Below are 24,946 nucleotides of genomic sequence, written 5' to 3'. Positions count from 1 at the left end.
ATTTCATAAAAAGATACTAGCACTCAAAATTATGCCCAGAAATAGAAAAAATATTTGACAGCTTATAGCATTAAAAAAATAAGATGGTGTAGTTAAAATATTCTATACAATACTACAAGTCCCTCTGGAACACAGTACACATCCTGTTGAAGCTAACTGCAGACACACAATAAAAATCAGAGACCTGGAATGAAATGATGTCTAATTACAGGTTCTTAAGCGCAATTTTAATGAATTTTCAAATACTGATCTTACACCGCCACAAAAAAAAGGCAGTATGAGAAAATACTTTGAAAGCTATAAGAAATGGCAAATAACAAAGAAGAAATACAGAATGACACACTCACCTAATGGTTGTGTTTATATAGCTCAACTCATCGTCACAATCACTCTGTGTGTTCTCTAAGTACTAGAACAAAAAGAGAACAAAATGCCATTAAATACATTCAAATAATGACATAATAGATGGTAAAATTACTTGGTAAATATTTGTGGGGAGCTAAAACTCTCTTATCCCCAGCATGTGGTAAAGTGAAGGAGCAGCAACAAAACAACTATAGAAACTATCACTATTCACATGTTAATTATAAATATTACCACAAATATTTAAATGTACACATATACTTCAGTGCATTTGTAAAAAACAAAAACAGTTGGCACGCCTTACTCACACAGATCACAACGCACTGAAGCAGTATTGATGTCAGGCAGGATACAGCACTCATGTTGTGAGAATACTGGTCTTAAGGATAATCAGACTGAAGACTCATAAGCCAACCACTCTCCAACACATCCAAGCATCCAGCCTACAACCTTAGCAAGCACTGATGCTGTCACACTTTGCATCCACCACCTGCTTTGTCACTAATCATCTTCATTCGCAGGTGCAACGCGACTCAATATCCATCTTCTTTGAAAGGTTTTGTCAGTATGGCTTCCTCAACCAAATCCTGAGTGTATCTACACATATTCCAGAGCAAGTGGGTACTACTTCCTCCTTCTTATTGTTTTCTTTGGATTTACTGATATTCTTACCATTCATCTACATTTTCACAGTATATTTCCATTTCAAAATTCCCAGGTGTAAATATTAATCAAAATTTGAACTGGTAATCAAATATATCTTCACAAATGTTTGAGTTCAGCAACTTTTGCTCTACATGTAATTACCAGTTTTGGTGATGAAAGAATCAAAATTAGCTTAATTTGCATAATTGTATTCATCAATGTCATATGGAATTTATTTTCACGGGCAATTCCACGTACAGGCATGAAGTATGCACTGCACAGAAATGCACTGTGAGGATCATATCTGGTGTTCATGAAACCTTATGTATGAAACTATTTAAAAATAAACTACATATATTAATAACTACCTTACACCACCTGAAAAAACATTCCAACAATGAGTGAGAATGGTACGCAGACATCTAAGGCATGGGTATTGTTTCATAGGCTTGCTGCTCCACGAGAAGTCACTGCCTGAAGTTTGGTGGCTCACCAATCTCAGCAGATAGGCTTGGAATATGGCTGGGCCTAAAGGCTCTGGTTGTTAGCTCGGTTCCCTCATGGTGTGCAATGTCATTTAAATATGTGTATTTTGCAGACCCATAGAGGACACACTCCTGATCAAGCCAGTATCACAAGAAGGCTCTGTGAAACTGGAGCAGACTGGCTGGGTTTGCTCCCCACAAACTATGATTTATGCATTTTAAAATATTTAGTGCTTAGAGGGACCATGCTTTCAGTTTTTTAAAGTGTCAGATCATGGTAAGCTTAAAATCAAATGAGAGTCCAAAAACCTCACTATTTTCTTTAATATTAAGAACAGTGTCTCTCATCCTCTACTGAGGAAAGCTAAATTCTAAGGAAGGAAGGAAGACTAGGTTTCACATCCCATTGAGTTCGAGGTCACTAGGGATGGAGCACAAGCTCAGATTGTGACAAGGATGGGGAAGGAAATAGGCCACGTCCTTTCAAAGGCACCGTCCCAGCATTTTCCTGGATCAATTTACGGAAATCACAGAAATCCTAAATCTGAATGGCCTGTCAAGTTGGAATCATCATCCTTCCTGAATGCAAATCCAGTGTGCTAACCACTGCACCACCTCACTCTGTGAAAGTTAAATTGTCAGCAACAACTGGTGGGTTGCTGAAAGACTGGAGAAGAAACGAAAGACAGAGAAATCATCTACAAACAACAAATACGTACAGTAAAATCTAGGGAAAGCTGCCTGCAGGCACCCGACTAGGCATACTGTCGGGTAGTTACAATCAAACTAGCTGTGTGCCGAGTGCTGCAGTACAGGCTGCATACATTGCAGGATTCTGAAACATCATAATTATGTATTTTGATTAATTGGTGTACTCACAGAGTATGCTGAAAAAAATAATAATTCAAGTTTCTACCACCCACACTACATTATGACAGCTTAGAGTGTCATATTTTCACCTCGTGGCAGAAAGTGGAACTATTATTTTTTTCAGCACACTATGTACATCAATGAACATACCTACAATGCTTCAGTGTCCGAAGATTTATACAGCATGCACTGTAGCACTCACAACACTGCCAGTTTCATTATAAGCACCCGGTACTACTGCCTCCCGCCCTTTCCACATAATCCTTCCAATTTCTTTTCCTTGTCTTCATCCATTTATTTATACCTTGGATTCCACGTCAATTCCTTATCGATACATTTGTTCTCTAGCTCATATGGTTACTCCTTGGATCTGTCTTAGGCACTTCATTTCCATTACTGTTATTACAATTATTACTTCACTGATTGTCCATCATCCAGTCAACTAATGGACAGTTTTTTCATTATAAAGCTGCTTTCAGTATGTCCAAGTTGTCAATGATATATACTCAGGATTTTGTTACCTGCCAGTGGATGTACAACCATTACAGAAGTATGCATTCCTTTGCACTTGCTTCTTCCAAGAACTAATTATATGCTAAAATATTAAAAAATCAGATAAAAGAGACCTAAAACAAAAAGAAGTTAAAGAGGAAATGGAAAGGAAAAACAGAAGAAATTTGTCTTTATCCCAAAAAATATGTTGAGGGACAAAATTACAACACTTTTTGAGTTACCTCATGTAATCTTAACAGCCGGGGTACTCTACATCCAGTTTCCTTTTTGCACTAGCGTTATGGCCTCGTTGATCCTACAGCAAGTCAATGGTGTACTAGAGTATTTCCCATTTCACCACCCTTATGGCAGTTGTACTGAAGATCTTGTCTCCCTTTCAGGCTCAATTTCAGATAAGAAGAAAACTCTGATTTGGAAAGTAAGACAAGTTGTCAGTTTGCCAAACCCATTTTGCTGCATTCCAATCTTGGTATCAAGCCATTCCCCCTCCTACATAGCATGTCACATCCTTTCTTCCTGGGTGCGTATTAGTTGGTTTGTACTCTCCCTTTTGGCTGGCTCTGAGAAGAATCAAGCTATTTCATTCAAGAAGCTGACTTCCAAGTCATTAGACATTGCCTTGTAGACAGGAATGTCCTGAAGTTGCTGTTTCCCTTCCCTAACATCAAGGACTCAAACTGGACATTCCAGAGGATGTGATTATGTGTATCTATAGCTCTACACAATTTGGAGTCTCTATCCAACATTTGGGAAGAAGCAATATTTACAGTGGCAGAAGAGTACCACCTCTCCCGCCAAAAATCCATAATACACTTTGTGATGGGGATGCTATTATCTTCACAAGTCTCAAGTATTTCATTTGCTTTTTTTTGGACAGTTTTTCTTCATCTAGTATATAGCAGCTCTTTCTCTGACACACATATCAAGACGCAGGACCCCAAACACAACTTGCAATATAGCAGCTCATGATGTGCCAAATGCATGTGAACATTCGTTGTCAATCTATAACCTCCCCCAATTTAACTCAGACTCTGTCCTTTTTATATATAAATTTATGCTATGACTTATACTTACTGTATTATCTCGTATGATGCTTCATGATGTTTCGTACAGCAAGGGTTCTCTTATACGTCTTTAATAAAGTTGCTAGGTTCATATTTTTCTGGGTCATGAGTAACTATTCACTTGAACTTTACCAACAGCTCCATTACATGTTTACTATTCCAAGTAAATGATTCTAGCTCTTGTCCAAGATGAGGTAAAATCTTCCTTGTCCATTTTATTGCCCACAAATATCTCCATTACTTTTGCTAACATCCAGTGGGCAATACAAGGCTGAAACTACAAATTTTTATCTTGTTCTTGATACCTATTGAAGGCCAGACAATTTATACCCAGGATGATTTATGATTGTTGTATATTGCTATGAATATGTCACACCTCATCTGATTTGAGGAAGACTGTCAGTCTCGCTAGCGGAATGAAAGCAGAGCTCACCATCTGCAGCATCGTCGACAGCACTGACTGCGGACCTTTGGTACAGAGCCGAGTGGAGGGTCTGAATCAGAGGCTGAGACGGTTCTGCGACCGTGTGGGCTGCAGATTCCTCGACTTGCGCCATAGGGTGGTGGGGTTTCGGGTTCCGCTGGATAGGTCAGGAGTCCACTACACGCAACAAGCGGCTACACGGGTAGCAGGGGTTGTGTGGCGTGGGCTGGGCGGTTTTTTAGGTTAGATGGCCTTGGGCAAGTACAGAAAGGGCAACAGCCTCAACAGGTGCAGGGCAAAGTCAGGACATGCGGGGACCAAGCAGCAGTCGGTATTGTAATTGTAAACTGTCGAAGCTGCGTTGGTAAAGTACCGGAACTTCAAGCACTGATAGAAAGCACCGAAGCCGAAATCGTTATAGGTACAGAAAGCTGGTTGAAGCCAGAGATAAATTCTGCCGAAATTTTTACAAAGGTACAGACGGTGTTTAGAAAGGATAGATTGCATGCAACCGGTGGTGGAGTGTTCGTCGCTGTTAGTAGTAGTTTATCCTGTAGTGAAATAGAAGTGGATAGTTCCTGTGAATTATTATGGGTGGAGGTTACACTCAACAACCGAGCTAGGTTAATAATTGGCTCCTTTTACCGACCTCCTGACTCAGCAGCATTAGTGGCAGAACAACTGAGAGAAAATTTGGAATACATTTCACATAAATTTTCTCAGCATGTTATAGTCTCAGGTGGCGATTTCAATTTACCAGATATAGATTGGGACACTCAGATGTTTAGGACGGGTGGTAGGGACAGAGCATAGAGTGACATTATACTGAGTGCACTATCCGAAAATTACCTCGAGCAATTAAACAGAGAACCGACTCGTGGAGATAACATCTTGGACCTACTGATAAAAAACAGACCCGAACTTTTTGACTCTGTAAGTGCAGAACAGGGAATCAGTGATCATAAGGCCGTTGCAGCATCCCTGAATATGTAAGTTAATAGGAATATAAAAAAAGGGAGGAAGGTTTATCTGTTTAGCAAGAGTAATAGAAGGCAGATTTCAGACTACCTAACAGATCAAAATGAAAATTTCTGTTCTGACACTGACAATGTTGAGTGTTTATGGAAAAAGTTCAAGGCAATCGTAAAATTTGTTTTAGACAGGTACATGCCGAGTAAAACTGTGAGGGACGGGAAAAACCCACCGTGGTTCAACAACAAAGTTAGGAAACTACTGCGAAAGCAAATTTAGCAAATTTAAACGCAGCCAAAACCTCTCAGACAAAAAGAAGCTAAACGATGTCAAAGTTAGCGTAGGGAGGGCTATGCGTGAAGCGTTCAGTGAATTCGAAAGTAAAATTATATGTACTGACTTGACAGAAAATCCTAGGAAGTTCTGGTCTTACGTTAAATCAGTAAGTGGCTCGAAACAGCATATCCAGACACTCCGGGATGATGATGGCATTGAAACAGAGGATGACACATGTAAAGCTGAAATACTAAACACCTTTTTCCAAAGCTGTTTCACAGAGGAAGACCACACTGCAGTTCCTTCTCTAAATCCTCGCACAAACGAAAAAATGGCTGACATTGAAATAAGAGTCCAAGGAATAGAAAAGCAACTGGAATCACTCAACAGAGGAAACTCCACTGGACCTGACGAGATACCAATTTGATTCTACACAGAGTATGCGAAAGAACTTGCCCCCCTTCTAACAGCCGTGTACCGCAAGTCTCTAGAGGAACGGAAAGTTCCAAATGATTGGAAAAGAGCACAGGTAGTCCCAGTCTTCAAGAAGGGTCGTTGAGCAGATGCGCAAAACTATAGACCTATATCTCTGACGTCGATCTGTTGTAGAATTTTAGAACATGTTTTTTGCTCGAGTATCATGTCATTTTTGGAAACCCAGAATCTACTCTGTAGGAATCAACATGGATTGCGGAAACAGCGATTGTGTGAGACCCAACTCGCTTTATTTGTTCATGAGACCCAGAAAATATTAGATACAGGCTCCCAGGTAGATGCTATTTTCCTTGACTTCCGGAAGGCGTTCGATACAGTTCCGCACACTGTCGCCTGATAAACAAAGTAAGAGCCTACGGAATATCAGACCAGCTGTGTGGCTGGATTGAAGAATTTTTAGCAAACAGAACACAGCATGTTGTTATCAATGGAGAGACATCTACAGACGTTAAAGTAACCTCTGACGTGCCACAGGGGAGTGTTATGGGACCATTGCTTTTCTCAATATATATAAATGACCTAGTAGATAGTGTCGGAAGTTCCATGCGGCTTTTCGTGGATGATGATGTAGTATACAGAGAAGTTGCAGCATTACAAAATTGTAGCGAAATGCAGGAAGATCTGCAGCGAATAGGCACTTGGTGCAGGGAGTGGCAACTGACCCTTAACACAGACAAATGTAATGTATTGTGAATACATAGAAAGAAGGATCCTTTATTGTATGATTGCATGATAGTGGAACAAAAACTGGTAGCAGCTACTTCTGTAAAATATCTGGGAGTATGCGTGCGGAACGATTTGAAGTGGAATGATCATATAAAATTAATTGTTGGTAAGGCGGGTACCAGGTTGAGATTTATTGGGAGAGTCCTTAGAAAATGTAGTCCATCAACAAAGGAGGTGGCTTACAAAACACTCGTTCGACCTATACTTGAGTATTGCTCATCAGTGTGGGATCCGTACCAGGTCGGGTTGACGAAGGAGATAGAAAAGATCCAAAGAAGAGCGGCGCGTTTCGTCACAGGGTTATTTGGTAACCGTGATAGCGTTACGGAGATGCTTAGCAAACTCTCTGCAAGAGAGGCGCTCTGCATCGCGGTGTAGCTTGCTCACCAGGTTTCGAGAGGGTGCGTTTCTGGATGAGGTATCGAATATATTGCTTCCCCCTACTTATACCTCCCGAGGAGATCACGAATGTAAAATTAGAGAGATTTGAGCGCGCACGGAGGCTTTCGGACAGTCGTTCTTCCCACGAACCATATGCGACTGGAACAGAAAAGGGAGGTAATGACAGTGGCACGTAAAGTGCCCTCCGCCACACACCATTGGGTGGCTTGCGGAGTATAAATGTAGATGTAGATGAAGCCTGTCTTTTGCCCTGTAGATCTCGTGGCTATCAGTTCCTGCTCTCATTGATATGATGGGCCCCACAGCTTCTCAATATTGCTCAAATTATGGCATCCTTTTTTTTTTGCGATATGCATGTTTTTCAAGTTAATATTGGAACATTTGTCTTGGCAGCTCAAAGAGAGAAAATGTTAATGTGGGATTAATTAACTGCAAGTGCCCAAGGTAACTTCCTAGAACTGGTTTCACTTATTTAAAGGTAATAACTTCCACGTAGTACTAGGAACAGAAAACTGCAAGAAGTGAACAGCAGCAACAAAATCATAAATTAAGACTGCAAAACACTGGTGATCCAAAACATTAGGACAGCTTCTCACAGTGAGAGTGAATGCTGCCTCATGTCCTCAGAGGTATGTGACACCATAAAGAAAGCATATAAAGTGGAACAGAGATAAAGCCAGATGGTTACAGTGATGATACGGGACCACAAATGGGGAAATGCACTGACATCAGTAACTTTGACAAAGAGTAGAATTTTAGGCCCCATCATCTGGCAATGTTGCACATTACTGTCATAAGCATCTACGGAAAGTGGTAGGACAATGTTGACACCATCAGCAGGCAACAGGATGTAGGACGTCCACATTTCGTGACAGAACTTGGAGGTCAGAGGGTTATCCACTCTATAATGCAGGACCGCTGGTGGTATGTGACAGACCACATGATGGAATACAATGTCAACGCAGGCTAAAGTATTTTGGAGCACACCATTTGGTACACATTACTGAACCTTGGACTCCAGACAGACGACCCCTGTATGGTCCCACAGTTACCCAAAGACATAAATTATGATTTCCGTGGGCACAAGAGCATCGAGATTAGACCACGGATCAATGGAAATGAGTTGTCTGATCAGATGAATGACATTTATTGTTACACTCCCAGAAATGTCTGGATATGCTGCCATCCATGTGGATAGCTGCTTGAATCATTTGCACTGCTACGGATGCAGACCGGTGGTGGCAGTATTATGCTATGTGGGACATTCACCTGAGATTGCACAGGACCTGTGGTAGTATTCAAAAGCACCACAGATGGCTGTGGACTACGTGAACATTACTGAGGATCACCTGAATCCCCCTATGCTCAATTTCCTCCCTGACAGTGGTGGAGAATTGCCCTACAAAAGTTTGAGGAAATATGATAGTGAACTGACAATGTCTCTGCCATCAAATTTCCCCAATCTGAATTCAATGGAATGTAACTGAGATGCTACTGGGCACCAGTTTCACACCCACAAACCGGCGACCAGTAATTTCCAGGAACTGTGTGTAACTATAAGGAGCCACATATCACCAGAAACCTGCTGAGGACTTGCCAAATCTACATCACAAACAATCACTGCTGTATAGTGTTCCAAAGGTGGACCAACACGCTATGAAGCAGGTGGTCATAATATTTTTGCTCATATTGTAAAGGTAGGCTAGATGGTAATGATTGTTTTGTTTAGTTTTGTTTTGTTTTGTTTTAAGGTGCAAAAACAACTAGGGTCACATGTGCCCATGTCAGAACCATAGAACACAAAGACAAAAGAAAGGGGCTAAGACCGCCTGCATGTTAAGCCCAATCGATGGAAGGAAAGACAGCTAAAAACTGGAACTTGGAGAAATATCCATAAAATACACCATAGAGAAACTGAGGTGCTGAACTAAAGATTAAATGTCCTTTGCCATATCGCTACGATGCATAAAAAGTAAAAAGCAGTCAACAGCCTGTGCATCATTCGCTAAAACTACCTAAACTCACACAGCAAACATACATGAGAACACAAGTGGTTAAAAAACAGGTGTTCCATCAGAAATTAGCACAAAGTGGTTGAGGAGTACCACTTAACAAATGATGTTGGCTAAAAATACAGCGCCCAATACATAACCTAGCTAAAATGATCTCCTCACAGTGGGAGGGCCAAGAGGTGGTCATCCAAGCCGCTGGGAGAGGCTTAACTCCCCGGAGCTTGCACCCATGAAGGGAGAACCAGTGGTGATGTCAAAGTGACTCAACTTGCTCACAGATGGCAACACAGAGATTGTCGAAGGGAATGGGAGAACTAGCAGGCTGAGATACGAGGACTGCAGCCTTGGCAGCAGTGGCAGCAGCCTCATTTCCCATCAAATCAATGTGACTAGGAACCCACATAAACATGACAGTGGCTCCAGCAAAAGTGAGCAAGCAACAGCTTTCCTGGACCCGTTGCACTAAGGTATGCACAGTGTACAGCACATAAAGGCTCTGAAGGGCACAATAGAGTTGGAGCAGATGACATAATCGAAAATCCTGTGTTTCCAAAAGTACTATGTGGCCTGATACAGGGTGAAGAGTTCTGCTGTAAATACTGAGCAGTGTTCCAGAAGCCGATACTGAAAATCGTTAGCGTCAGTGACGATGGCACACCCGACACCATGGTCAGTCCGAGAGCAGTCACTCTACACAAAGGTACTATCACGAAGTTCCATGTGAAGGTCATGAAACTTTGGTGATAGAGCGAGGCTGAGTAGCGTCCTTAGGAAGTAAATGAAGGCCGAAGTAAACATGGGCTGCCAAATGAAGCCAAGTTGGTGAAGGGTTCACACCCATTGGCAAAGTGGCAGGTACCATGAAGTTAAGCAGCCAGAGGAAGAGCCAAAAGTAACTCCAAGACGTAACAGAAGGACGTGCCCCATACTGGCAATCAAAGGAGCCATTGAAGAAGGGAGCATAGGATCGGTGACCAGGCATGGCAGACAAACACCATGTGTATCTGCTGCAGAGAAAGTCATGACAGCGGTACTTCGGCAGCTTCTGCATACAGACTCTTGACCAGGCTAGCGTAAAAGGTGCCATTGGCCAAACAGATGCCATGATGGCGGATAGTATTGAGATGGCATAAGAGGGATGGATGTGCTGAAGCATACACAAAACAGTCTAGTATCGAACAGACATGGGACCAGTACAAAAGGAGTAGGGTGGTCTGATCTGCTCTCCAGAAAGTAAAGCTGAGGACACTGAGGGACCGCGTACAGTGGGCAACCAAGTGAACCACGTGTGAGGACCAAGAAAGTTTCTTATCAGGCATGAGCCCAAAGAATTTTGTAGTTTCAATGAACGGAAGAGCAACAGGCCCAAGATGTAAAGACGGTGGAAGAAACCAATTGCATCAACAGAAATTCGGCGGAAGAAACCCACTGTGCCACCAGAAATTCATACAAACAGTTTAGTCAGCAGAAAAGTGAAGGCCATTGTCGATGCTCCACGAGTAAAGACGATTGCGACATTGCTAAAGACGCCACTCCAGGAAACCAGTCTATGGAGAACTGCAATAGATCACAAAATAGATACCCGGCAGGAGACAGGCCATAACAGGGTTAATGGCAATAGCAAAGAGGACGATGCTCAGGATGGAACCCTGAGGCACACCGTTATCCTGGAATAAGGCGTCCATCAAGGCAGTATCCACATGCATCTTGAAAACTCTGTTTTTTAAATATTCCTGAAGGGGACGGGGCATGCAGCCACAGAAGTATAGAGGATACCAGTCTTCCAGCATGTGTCCCAGGCTTACAGCAAATCGAGAACACTGGTACAGTCTGGTATTTCCACAGAAAACCATTCACAACATGGGTTGACACAGTGATGGCATGGTCAACTGCAGAATGGCACGCTCGAAATCCACTCGGTACGGTAGTTAGTAAATTGTGAAACTCTACCCTACGAGTCGGGCATGAATCATATGTTACATCACCTTGCAAACACAGCTCAAGAGAAAAATGGGGCAATAACTATAAGTAAGCTGTTTGTCCTTACCGGGTTTAGGTATGGGTAGGGCAGTGGCTTCACACCAGCTTCTGGGAATGTGTCCTCTGCCCAAATGCAATTGTATGTATGGAGGAGAAAGTGCTTTCCCATAAGAGAAAGGTTTTGCAACATCTGAATGTTAAAATTGTCCGGTCCTGGGGCGGAGGATCAGTATGAAATGAGAGCTCGATCTAGCTCCCGCACAATAAAGGTGACATTCCACAAAACAGTGGCCCAAGGTGTTGGAGATAGCAATAGGGACCACTATGACATAATCTGGTACTGTCAGGTCAGAAATTTGGGAATGGAACTTGGTCCCCGAGAGCCATCGCAGGTTGCCCCCATGATTGAAGAGGGAGTGGAACTGCTAAAAGAGAGACTGGGCCACTCGAGACTGTGGACAAGCTGGGCAGTGCAGAAGGAGCAGTCCAAATGGGAATAGGTGTGCGTGGAGTCTGAAAGTAACATGAGTGCTCCAGCATTACGGCAGATGACATTATGTTGATTGAGAAAGTCAACCAAAAGGAACCTCCTGGGCAGGCTGTGGGAGAACTCCAAAGGGGATGGTGTGCACTAAAGTCACCAAGCAGGGGGGTGGGGGAAGGTCAAAGTGGACCGGGAAGAAATGCAGGAGCTCAAAGCGGTCGTGAAGACAATTTTGTTTCCTGGAGGCAGAGAACAAGCGGGCAATGCGACTCCAAGAGAAGCCATAAGTCATCTTAGTTGAATCAAAGGCCATGAACATTCCATTGGAGAAGAATCATGACGCGGAAAGGGGAGGAGGGAAAAAATGAAGTCGTGTCACCTCAGTGGCTGCCAAGTGCCAGTCTTCGAAGATTCACTGCTACAGGGCACAGAGGCTGGAGGATCCTGCTCCACGAGATCTACAGAGGCGTTGGCATTCTCCTTCTGTTGGTCTGCACAGTCCAGGGTAGAAAAAAATGGTTAGCAGTGCACACCGGCAACACGGAGGATGGCTGGGCGAGGGTAACACATTGCAACACTGTCGAAGAGGATCTCCAAGATGGCAAAGGAGACGTCCGTTTGCATTTATTTTATTTCTTGGAGCCTTTCCAACTGGCAGAGGAAGCTCGGATGTTTGTTGGCTGGAGGGACATAAAAAGTCTTCATAGGAGTATTCCTTCTGTACTTTCTGGCCTGCTGGTTGTGTAGCAGGTGACATCGCCCTGTGAGGCAAAAGTTTGTTGGCTTGCTGCACAGCTGGAGGAGAAGATGGGAATGCTACCGTGATAGTGCGATTTTACAACTGCAGTGCTGAATTTGAGGTCAAATGTCTGCGAGGCCATGTCCTTCATGGAGCATCTCCTGGGCAGCCCGCTCATCGAGATACGTGGGACAGTTTCAGGAAGAGGCAGCTTGGTTGCCATTGGCGTGTAATGATGGTAGCATATTTTTTACTATAAAGAACTCAGCAGTATCTATTGAGGTTATTAAAGACCCTGAATGTGAATTAATGGGATGAAAGTAAGCATCAAAGGTGAGTGAATTTAGTAATTAGATGCTTTTTCGTGGTTTAGTGCCTCACAGGAAATTTGGAAAATATAAGGTGTAAGTTTCCTGACATGTTAGTTACATGTCCCATATGTCGTTTGAACTATTCTTTTATCAAAACTAATCCGAGCTTCCTGTTATATATTTGTTCTGGTTTGAGAAAAATTATTTTACCAAAAATTATAAGAACTTTTTTATTTGTGATTGGAAAATTCTGCAGTGAGATTTACACTACCTATATATATGTTCATATAACCTATTTAAATTTCATTAACATTGAACAAATCCATTTCAAGACGTATAGTTTTAAAGCGAGCGATTCTAGTGAAGATGCCCCAAACTAGGACCATCTTCTGTTCTGCGCAGTTGTGAGTGTTGCTGAGAAACTGAGGTATCTGCTGCAGCGTTCTCCTTTGGCAACTTCTGATACATCACTTCTGTAGTAAAATACATGCCCTTACAGATTACATATGGCCGTACTGTATGTACTTTGTTGATTAGGAAATCAATTTACATTTTTTTTGCCAGTGTGCGCAGTTTGCTATTCCGCATGGCAGGAACTGTTGCAGAGAAACTGCGTGTATTTTGCTGCACTATTCACCACTTGCAAGATCTGATATGTCAGTTCATTAGGATAATTCCAGCCCTTCAGATTATATGTCTTTGTATCTTCTGTCTTGGGTACATTAGGAAATCAAATTGCATCTAACAGATCCACTCTCAAGGCGAAAGGAACCACAAGCTGGCGAATACTGCAGCACTTTCCGACAAGAAAAACAGATAACGACAGTGAAAGCCTACATGGAAAGATAACGACAGTGTTGGCAGGAACATTCAAATACAGACAACAGTGAGTCATCATTCTATAGTGCCCATTTATCTGCTCCCATAGACATACACGAATGTCGTTATCTGTCAGGTTTTCCTTCCTGCAGGGTGCAAATGAACGTCTGTAGCTGTCTGACTGTTCTACATGCTGGGCAAACATGTACACCTGTAGCCATCTGGATGTTCTACCTGCAGGCCATAAATGTATTCCTGTAGCCACAAAAGGATTAATAATGGGTAATAAAGGTATTTTTCCCTCTGGTGTTGCAGGTATTGACATCACTGTTCTTCTCAAATTGTGGCAGATTATATATGATGAATTTCATTAGCAAACATATGCACTGTGATGGTGCAGTTAACATGACCAGCTTCTTGAAAAGGTACCTACACGATATCAATGGATGAACACCAAATATTATTCTTACTGCTCACTTTTGTGCAATCAATACTTTCTTTCTGCATGATGAGTTACCCAAGAAAATGATTCCATACAAAATTACTGAATGGAAATGTGCCAGGAGGTTGATCGTTTGTTTCCAAAATTAGCAATTGTATGAAGAGCGAAAGTAGCTGAGCTTAACTGTTTGGAAAGCTCAGTAATATGTTATTTGCCAACTATTGAACAGGCAAGTCACATGATTAACATGGGTACCATGTGAGACAGTCACATGATTAAAATGGATACCATGTGAGACAGTCACATGATTAAAATGGATACCATGTGAGACAGTTTTGAACGTCTTTTCTGAATATTACTTACAACAGTTAGGAAACCAACTACAGAGAGGAAGGTCTCAGACTGTCTAGCAATGGACACACCCAAACTTTCTGAATTGGTTAGCAAAGAGAGGGAATCTGTGACAATAAGGCTGTTATTGCATCAATGACTATAGGCTGCAAAACTAGTGTTAAGAAAGGTAGAAAATAGTTTTGCTTGTAATGTGTGACAGGGAACAAATCACACTTTTTCTCAGCAGTCAATATCAATCATTTCTCTACGAGCTTATACAGGGTGGGGCAAATGAAAGTGGTCCTGAGAACAGAGTTCCAGCATACAGAGAAACACAGCAGAGGAAAGGAAATGCAGCAGATGTTGAAAGTGACCACCATTCATATCTTGGGACTTTTGGGCCCCAGTCAGCAAATTGCAGAAGACAGATCGAAACTGGACTGCTGGAATTCCTGCAGTCTCATCTGAAATGTTCTGCTGCAGTTCTTGAAGACTTTGAGGGTTGTTGCAAAACATGTTAGACTTGGGAGCTCCCCACATGAAGTAATTGCACACTGACAGATCAGGTGAGCTGGATGGCCACCTAGGGCCATGATCAGACTGACCTTTTACATATAAATTAAAATAAATGTATGTATTCTGTGGACAGACATTGGTAGCTTCCTCTGGTGGGAACTCATCTCTCCACTGTTTAGTGAGACCCTTTAGCTTTCAAACCTAGACACTTCGATGGTCACAGAATCACCAAAGTCTTTAGTGCAGGATTTCAACTTTGCTCAAAAGCACAAGCCCCAGCCAGTTCTGAGGATTGTTCTCGAGATTGTGAGCAATGATGTACCACAAGCAAGGCTGATTGCTCTACTTTTGTCAGATGTCAGCAGGGACCTAGTGTAGCCTCAGAAAACATAACAGCACCATTTGTTCCGAGGTGGGCAACAATCTGCAACTGTTTGCAACCAGTGCCTTTAATTTTGGCTGGGATATTATCTTAAACATACTGAATGAAGTTCCTGAATGTTTGAACTAACTGTGATTAACGGATCATTAATACTAATCACTGCATCACCGCACTAGGTAAGAGACATATAAATTTCATCACAAATGATTAAGCGAAATCAGAAAGATATGAACTTTGATATAAATAAGACAGATAATCACAAGATGACTCATTTTACTGAAGAGCAACATATAGTCCAAATAACACACACATTTTGAGATAGTTTACTGTTACTCACTTTGTAGGCAGCATGTGCTGTGCTCTGCTTCTGGTTTGGTAAATGGCCTTTCAGTCCAGGTGGAATATGTTCCTACAAAAAGATTAATGTTGTCAGCAAAAACAAATCTGCATATATAGCTATCTAGCAGACCAACAAAATGAAATTAGACATTTTCTACAGATGTCTTATAAATACAGCATTATGCTAAGTGCATTGATATTTTTTGTATGCGCACACAACAATTGAAAACACAACCCTGAGATGGTGAGATTCATAAAAGACCAACTATAAATGTCAGACAAATCATCAGAATTGTTATATCCTAGCCAGTAATGCCACCCGAGCCCGCTGCCAAAAGGTTGGCAGCATCAAAGTCCGGACGCCATCCGCATAAGCAGCGCCAGCGAGACAGGAAATCACCGCAAGTCTGCGCGCGCCACCGCTGGCTTCTGGTTTCTTAAGCGCTGGAGTCGCGAGCGCTAGGACAGTTCTGTATTCGCCGCTCAGTTGTATACTCGCCACCGAATTGTGTACTTGCTAGTCAGTTGTGTGTTCATCGCAGCAGAGTTGTTGTTTGTCGTCAGCCGACACTGACCTAGCCGCTCCGACTCGAACTAGACAGATTTCTGTAGACACGGAGTTCACCACTGTGTTTCTGTATCTTCGTTAATAAAGATAAGTACCGACTTTTATTTAATCAGAGTGTTTGGGTTTTCATCTTTCTGTTCACTGTTCCAGCGGACCGGTCGGCCCGCTATTAAAAGTGTGGCGGTGACTTCGTAAGCCGTTTCTACCGCGAATTGTTTGTCGCTACGAACACCGCCACAAAAAGAATAACTATATAAAATAAAGTATTAGTACAGAGATAGTTCAAAAAGAGGCAGATGACTGTGGCTGGATGACTACTTAGAAATAATGTGTGGCCGAGCCAATCTGTGACGCATTAAAATCTCACACACAGTATTTTGGGAAGAAGCCCAGACATTACACAAAATTTACAACATAAACTCAGTGAAAATAGAGGGCAGGTCCTGCGGGAGACCCATGTCTGCTCTCAGGTCATTATATAAACACACTCAAAATATGTCGTATCAATAGCTATGTACCACATCCATGGCGCACTGGAGGCTCCCCAAATGTAAGAGAAAGTCATATGTTAATGGGTAATCTCCTACTCTAAGCCTTGTAAGGGTTTCTTCTTCAGCTCGTCATGGTAGGTAGGAGGTAAGCCACAGTCACACTTTGGTTTCACTGAATGCCGATTCTTATTCTCCATTTCCAGCCACTGAGCCTCCCGCAACCATATGGTCTTCTAGTCACAAATGTGGTAAGAGCCTGCATGAGAACTGAACAGCGAGCAGGAGACGAAAGGAAGCCAGCCTCTTTGGCAGCTGCATCAGCAAGTTCAGTTCCCCAGATCTTTGTGCACCCTGGAACCCAACACAAAATTACGATAGTGAGTCAAATGAAAACCTTAAATATTTTTTAAAATATGATTTATTGTGCAGAAGTGGTACAAATCTGTATCACTTTTCAACATAATCTCCCCCACGCTCAATGCAAGTCCTCCAGTGCTTACAAAGTACATAAATTCCTTTAGAAAAAAATTCTTTTGGTAGTCCGCGCAACCACTTAGGCATCATGTGGCGCACATCTTCATCAGAACGGAACTTCTTCCCCCCATTGCGTCTTTGAGTGGTCCAAACATATGGAAATTACTTGGGGCAAGGTCTGGTGAGTATGGTGGATGAGGAAGACACTCAAAATGCAGGTCTGTGATTGTTGCAACTGTTGTATGGGCAGTGTGGGGCCTTGCATTGTAATGTTGCAAAAGGATACCTCCTGACAGAAATCCACAACACTTTGATTTGATTGCAGGTCGCAGTTGATTTTTTAGGAGATCTGTGTATGATGCACTGGTGACAGTGGTCCCAAAAGAGAGTCCGCATAACCTTCCCTGCTTATGGTTCTGTTCGAAACTTCTTCGGTTTTGGTGATCAGGAATGGCACCATTCCTTGCTCGCTCTCTTCCGATTGGTGGAAGTGAACCCAGGTTTCATCCCCAGTAACGATTCTTGCAAGGAAGCCATCACATTCTCGTTCAAAGCACCGAAGAAGTTCTTCACATGCATCAACACATTGTTCTCTCATTTCAGGAGTCAGCTGCCGTGGCACCCAGCTCGCAGACACTTTGTGAAACTGGAGCACATCATGCACAATGTGGTGTGCTGACCCATGACTAATCTGTAAACATGCTGCAATGTCATTCAGTGTCACTCTGGAGTTTTCCTTCACTAAGGCTTCAACTGCTGCAATGTTCGGTGGAGTCACAACTTGTTGTGCCTGACCTGGACGAGGAGCATCCTCCACTGAAGTCACACCATCTGCGAACTTCCTACTCCATTCGTAGACTTGCTGCTGTGACAAACATGCATCACCGTACTGAACCTTCATTCGTCGATGAATTTCAATAGGTTTCACACCTTCACTACGCAAAAACCAAATAACAGAACACTGTTCTTCCCTGGTGCAAGTCGCCATCTTTATACTGATATTGCGACGATGTGTGTGCATCTACACTATGCTGCCACCTACAGGCCATTCTGCACACTGTAGCACACTTACCAACTTACACGATAACTGCATGAAATTTCGATTTGTTATTACAAATTTAAGGTTTTCATTTGATTCACACACATATTTCCTTTTCCCGACTTTGCAAAAGGAAAAGCATCCTGTAGGTCTTGCACCATCTGATCTGCTGGGTCCATCTGACCAACAGACAAAGGGCACTTTGGGAATCTGAATATCTGAGGAATTTCTTGCCACAATGGCATCTCGTCTGCTCCAGTGCCCTCAATACAGCAAACAATTCTGCATAAAAAACTGAAAACTGCTATGGGAGGACTATGCCAGGTAACATGACAGAGCAGCCAATAAAATCCTCCTGCTCAGACCCATCCACGTAAATACTAATAACATCCAGGTGGTGGTTTAAAAATGTCATTACATTTAATTTTAAAAATATAGTCTGAGGTACAATTTTTCCAGTATCCAGTCAGTTCAACAAGTAGCCTGGGACTCTTTCACAGGCAGGGGGTCCTATAATCCAGCCCTGGCTTTGGACCTTAAAGCAAAAATTTAGAATGCTTTGTGATTGTGTGTCATCCTTGCACAGGGGCAATGCTAATCTTCTTTGCATCGTTACAATTTTAGAATATGTATTGCCAAAGTGAGTACAACAATTTTTTGCACTTTTTCTGGATTCTTGCTGGGAAAAGGATACTATGAATATTCGGTATTGTACTCCTCACTAAGAGCTACTTTTTAAAGTTTATTAATAATTATAATTATGGAGTGTCTCAATATAGACAAGTCCTTCAATGAGGTAACTCCAGCAATACTCCTTTATTTCAATTTATGTACCAGTGCAAAAATGAGTGATATAGATATTAGTGGTACCGGCATAGAGAAACAGCTGAGGACAGGGCTTGATGTAATCCCTGTCAGATTGTATTGGAAGAAAGCACAGGTCAAACCCATCTACAAGAAAGGTAGGAGAAATTACTCACAAAACTACCATCCCGTTTTATTCACATCCCTCTGTTGTAGAATCTTAGAATTTATTCGTATCACAAACTTAATAAAGTATCAAACAAAATGGCATCATCCATGCCTACCAACATGGGTTTTGAAAACATTCACCATGTGAAACCCAACTCATGCATAACTCACATGACATCCTGAAAGCCACAGATCAAGACAATCAGATGATTGCAGTATTTCTTGACTTCCAAAAAGCATTTGACTCAGTAGCGCAGCAATGCTTACTAACTCAACTGCTATTATATTTAGTATCAAACATGTGATTGGGTTGAGGATTTCTTGGTAAGGACAATGCACAATGTTATGTCTGATAAACAATTACTGACAGATGTAGAAGCAACTTTAGTTATTTCCCAGGGAAGCTTGCTGTTCATGTTATTAATGACCTGACAGACTATATTCTCAGTAACCTCAGCCTTTTTTTGCAGACGATACAGTACATACAGTGAAGTAGTGTATTAGAAAGCTGCACAAATATTTGACCAGATCTTGATAAGGTTTTGAAGTGGTGTAAAGACTGTCAATTTACTTTAAATTGTCAGAAATGTAATATTTTGCACTTCACAAGATACATAAAAGGTAGTATGACTACAGTATCAATAAGTCACAACTGGACTGACTGCAGCTCATAGGAATATTTGGGTGTAACAATTTGTGGGAATTTGAAACAAATGATCACATAGTAAGTTCACTTACAACTTACTGGGTAAGTACTATCAGTCTATAAGGAGATTACTTAGAAAACCCTTATCTAATCCATTCTCGAGTTTTGCTGAAATGTGTGAGACCGATACCAAATAGGACTAAGTGGGGATACCAATTCTATTCACAGAAAGGCTGCACAAAAGGTCCTAGGTAGTGCTGAAAAAAAATGAAGTGGCAGGTGGATGAACACAGATGTCAACTATCCTGTGAAACCCAGTCTAAGAGTATGCAAAAGCCCCCTAGCATGCACAGAGGCATTTTGGGAGTTATTCTTCCCACTATCCTCACACACATGAAACAGGAGGAAAAAACCCAATATGTGTAACAATGTGAAACACACTCTGCCATGCACTTCACAGTGGTCTGCAGATTATGAATATGTAGAATAATTACTAAGCACTGGGTGCTGTTTTTATCATACTGAGTTAGCACATCTACAGTGGCCTCACTCATTGTGCAACATAAAAACAGATGTCCTACAACAAAATCTGATTTTAATTATTGTGAGTAACTCAAGTGAGGACAATGTCTATTCAGAGGGGAGGATGGAGAGACAACACATACTCTGTAAGAATATTCTACAGTGCGCCATGAAACAGAAAGTAAATGGATGTAAATCATTCATCAAGAGAGTACAACATTTCAGACTGACACATTTAAAGTGGCGTGCAAGTATCACAATCTAACTACCCTTTTATTGCAGCATAAAAACATTGGTGGAAGCATGTCAATCTTAGCACAATAGGCTAGGAGGAGGTTAAATGATCAGACTGATGTATTTTTATTTGCAAGCACACATTCCTCTAGTGTCATACATCCAGTGCAACGACATTTCACAGGAAGGCAGAGAGTAATCCTCGGCTGGTTCATGACCGACTTTAATTTGTATCATTTAAATACACACTGTTGTCATCACACATACATCTTTCCGTGATTAGACAAGGAAAGTGCCCATGATATTTCAGTCTGTTTTGTCTACTGGAACTAGTTACCACAACACAACACTTATGTACTAATAATTAATGAAAATCTCCTCAGCTGTATTTTTACACATTTATTGTGTTACAACCGTATTTTTTCAATGAACATCTTCAGGTTGCTGAGTTGTGCTAAAGTAATGATGCAAAGGGTCTGGTTGTCACATGTAATGTTAAAGACCAAATCCAAAACATTGATCATAAACTTTCTGCTGACCACTGACAATTCTGCTGAAGATGTTCAACAAACAAAATCAACTGTAATAATGCAGTGGAGGTGGTTTTCATTAATATTAGTTTCAGCTGTGGCGCTCAACATTATCAAGATTATTTATTGATGTGCTAGTACAGATGGGAACTAGTTTAACTCATACCGGTGAGTTTCAAACAACACTGCATAAAACACGGAACATATCTGACATCATTAGGGAAAACTTTTAAGCATGGCTAGGAGCAACAGAAGGAGCTCAAGGAGAGCAGGAACCTTAGTCTAGATTCAAAAGTTATAAGCCAAAAGAGTTGCATACAGCTTCCGAATGACGAACCGTGTTAGTACATGATGAAATGTGGTGAACAGGACCTCTACAATTCAGTTTGATCATTGGTTCACATAATAATTTTCAGGGGACACTGATATCTAAACTTCAGTGTATCCATTTTTATACAAATCATGTTAATGTACACAAGAGTTAGCAGTTTGTGTTTACAAGTTGAGTTAATATTACAGCGCAGTGCAATTTTCAATGAGTATAATGTCAAGGCTCTTGTTGAAATATCATTTGTTTATGGACAAGCTGGTAGAAGCAGTAAGAAAAGAGGAATTTCACATCAATCATTATCTATGGGCAACATATTTAGAGCACATCATTTTTCTCCCGAATTCATTGATTAACTTATCATGGTTGAGGTTCAGTCATGTAAAATTTTGTAAAAGTCAACATACTCACATTCAACTGTAAAAGTTATGTACTACTTTCATAAAGGGTGGTTGTTCTTTAATTACAAAAGTTATTTATCTGCAGTATTGCAGACTTGGCCATGTGGCCATTTGTCATGTGGTAAACTCGAGCTTTAGCATGTGTCAAAATCTAAAAATCTTCTGACATGTATACTTGTCATCATTGTGTCTGTATGTTGGACCTTTTAATGTTGTTAGCATCTTTAACATGAGTCCCACAGAATAACTCCATTCATGCCTACCAGCAAGTATTCCGAAAACATCCATCACGAGAAACCCAACTTCTTCATACCTCGTATGACATCTTGAAAGCCATGAAGCAAGGCTTTCAGATGGATGCAATATTTCTTGTCTTCTAAAAAGCAATTGACTCAGTATGTGACAATCATGTTAAAGATGTTAACAATGTTAAAAGACCCAACATAGGTATATGACAATGATATCAATACCGTATTTACTCGAATCTAAGCCGCACTTTTTTTCCGGTTTTTGTAATCCAAAAAACCGTCTGCGGCTTAGAATCGAGTGCAAAGTAAGCGGAAGTTCTGAAAAATATTGGTAGGTGCCGCTACAACTAACTTCTGCCGTGGAATATATGTAGCGCTGCACAGGCATGCTTAGCAGGCACAAAGATAAATACTGGTGCCAAAACCTCTGCGTCAGTAAATAAATTTAAAAAAAAAAATGTGGAAGACGAGCTTTTTTTCAGTGCCCCAAGTTTCGACCACTGTATTTTCATACATTATCCAACAAAGTAAATACAAATTCCGTACTGTTCATCTTCGAATGTAGCAGCATTTCATTGTAGTACGAAAATCCGACTGGCAAGACTGTTTGGGATGTTTGTCAATATGGCCAACTCTACGTTCTGAATTTTTTCCTACCTGTGAGAAGAGATGGTTGCTAATAGGAACTTTTATGAATTGTGAATCACATCCAGTATTCTCTTCACCATAAGAATAATACGAACATAAACATTTTGCCATGTATTCTTCCGTGTTTGCTGCTATCTCATTTAAATCCTGTCTGCCTAATAAACTATGAAACTAGAGTGAGACAACATTAACGCGGAAGAATATACGTATCATGTCATGTTTATATTCGTATTACTCTTATGCCTAATAGTGATACAGTCAGAAATGAAGCACGGCAATTGACTAGATTTTTAAATCTAAGATGACTAATTTCTGTGCAGAATGTAATGTACTAAAGAGGCGTCTGCAAAGATTTTCAAACGGAGAAAAATTTTCGCTAAACTATCGTTCAGAACATCATCTATCATACGCAGTCTATTATTTTGTTCTTGTTGACATTATCAAAGAAAGCAGCAGTGTAAGTAACAACAAATAGCAGTCTCTTGCCATTGTTTCGCTAATGAGACAATTCCTCTTCTTTTGTTTTTAAGCCGCGGTAGCCGGCAGGCCGTAAACACTCATTATCAGAATGCGACAAACAATGCATGACACAGTACAGTACTGCATTTTCAGCTTAGAGTGACCCAAACACCTATAACAAAGAGAACGGCACTTATCAGATCAAAGAAAAATAAGCAATCAATTCAAACTAGACAAAGCACGTGAAAAAGGAAGGGTACCCGTATAAATACGGACGGAGCGCCTGACGCATAGCAATGGCTACCTGGTAAAGCTTAAATGCGAAGCTTATGACTCAAACCAAACTACTGTAGCTGTATCGTCATTCATTCGACCTAAATTGTGTCTCATATTACAATGGACCAACTTTGTTTCGATTTGGAGGTGCAGCCTAAAACTTTTCTCTCCCTTTGAATTTCAAGTCTCAAATTTCAGGTGCGGCTTAGATTCGGGAATTTTTTTTTCCCTTGATTTCAAGTCTCATTTTCAGGTGCAGCTTAGATTCTAGTGCAGCTTAGATTCGAGTAAATACGGTACATATTAGAAGATTTTTAGATTTTACATGTGCAGTTACAGCACTTCACAACACCCACATGACCGAACTGCAGTAGTGCAAATAAATAACTTTTATAGTCAAAGCTGACTATGATGTCTTTTAGAAGACTTGATGGGAACTGTCAAATTAACTATGCAAAAACAATCTGCTGGTTGTATGCGAAACAGATGTGCCCATCAATAATATTTTAAATGTACCACCAAAACAGCAAAAACTACCCTACCATAGTTCAAATCAAGTTGATTTTGAACTCTCATCGTAACTCATAAGTTGTTAAAAAAATCAATATGTGACTTAGCCAGAGATTTGCCTCCACATACTTTTTAACTGATCATGTCTATTTCACTAAAAAGAAGCTATTCGATTTTAATTTTCTGACATTTCATTCTACAGTCTCCAGATATCTACTGAATGACAACAATTCTTTCAACACACTATACAATTACTGATTGCAGCATTTATTTGTATTATAGCAATCCAATTATTAGCTATGATTTTTCTTTAAAATATTTTCTTGTATTATTCAATAATAATTCATTGTGGTTTGTGTGCCATGTAATGCCATTGCCTCAGCTAAGGTTTTGTTCCCCTGACATGCTGACAATGAACCTGCCCCTTCCACACTAAGTGAAAAGCCAATTGTGAAAAGGATAGAATACTCTCACCATAAAGATGACACGCTGAGTTGCAGACAGGTGCAATTAAAAGACTGTTACACATTAGGCTTTTGGCCAAAACCTTCTTCATAAAAGAAAGGAAAACACACACTTGTGGGCCTGTCTGCAACTCAATGTGTCATCTTTAATGTGAGTAGCAATCCATCATTTTCATAACTGTTGATATTCCAAACTGGCCTTTCCATTGTTTGAATAGCCAATAGGGGATGTATGGGAGGCATCACATGTTGACTGCTAACTGCTGGTACAGAGCATCAGTCAAACCCAGTATCTCTCAACTGCATTGGCACCAGGCTATCTAGGACTCATGTCTTTCCTGACTTTTGTGGACCTAGGCCTTAAAACTACATTTTTTTAAAATTATCACTTCTCAACTATGTCAAGACTGCCTGTTAGCCTTCCAAACTAACCTGGGTGAGGCCAACTGCACCCTGTATCGGGAATAAACTTACTTGTGGTTCATAAGAAACCAATTTCTAGTTGAAAGCTTCCTAAACATTCCACACCTTGTCTCCAACCCGA

At 41.1% G+C, this 24,946-nt stretch overlaps 1 protein-coding gene and 1 non-coding gene across 3 annotated transcripts in view; both read right to left on the bottom strand.

Moving 5' to 3' along the window:
- The window catches only part of LOC124721494 (ero1-like protein), an 83,483-nt gene that overhangs the window by 40,279 nt on the left and 18,258 nt on the right, over positions 1-24,946 (bottom strand). For both annotated transcript variants that reach the window (XM_047246504.1, XM_047246503.1), the window contains exons 4-5: positions 15,591-15,662; positions 348-409 (exon numbers count right to left, since the gene is read on the bottom strand). In XM_047246504.1, the coding sequence (XP_047102460.1) occupies positions 348-409; positions 15,591-15,662 (134 nt within the window). The remainder of the gene's footprint in view (positions 1-347; positions 410-15,590; positions 15,663-24,946) is intronic.
- LOC124723920 lies at positions 18,708-18,812 on the bottom strand. The gene has a single exon (XR_007006579.1). It is a non-coding gene; the product is annotated as a U6 spliceosomal RNA (small nuclear RNA).

This window comes from Schistocerca piceifrons, chromosome X (assembly GCF_021461385.2).
Source record: "Schistocerca piceifrons isolate TAMUIC-IGC-003096 chromosome X, iqSchPice1.1, whole genome shotgun sequence".
In the NCBI taxonomy this organism is placed as follows: Eukaryota; Metazoa; Arthropoda; class Insecta; order Orthoptera; family Acrididae; genus Schistocerca; species Schistocerca piceifrons.
This window is presented reverse-complemented; position numbering and strand designations above follow the sequence as displayed.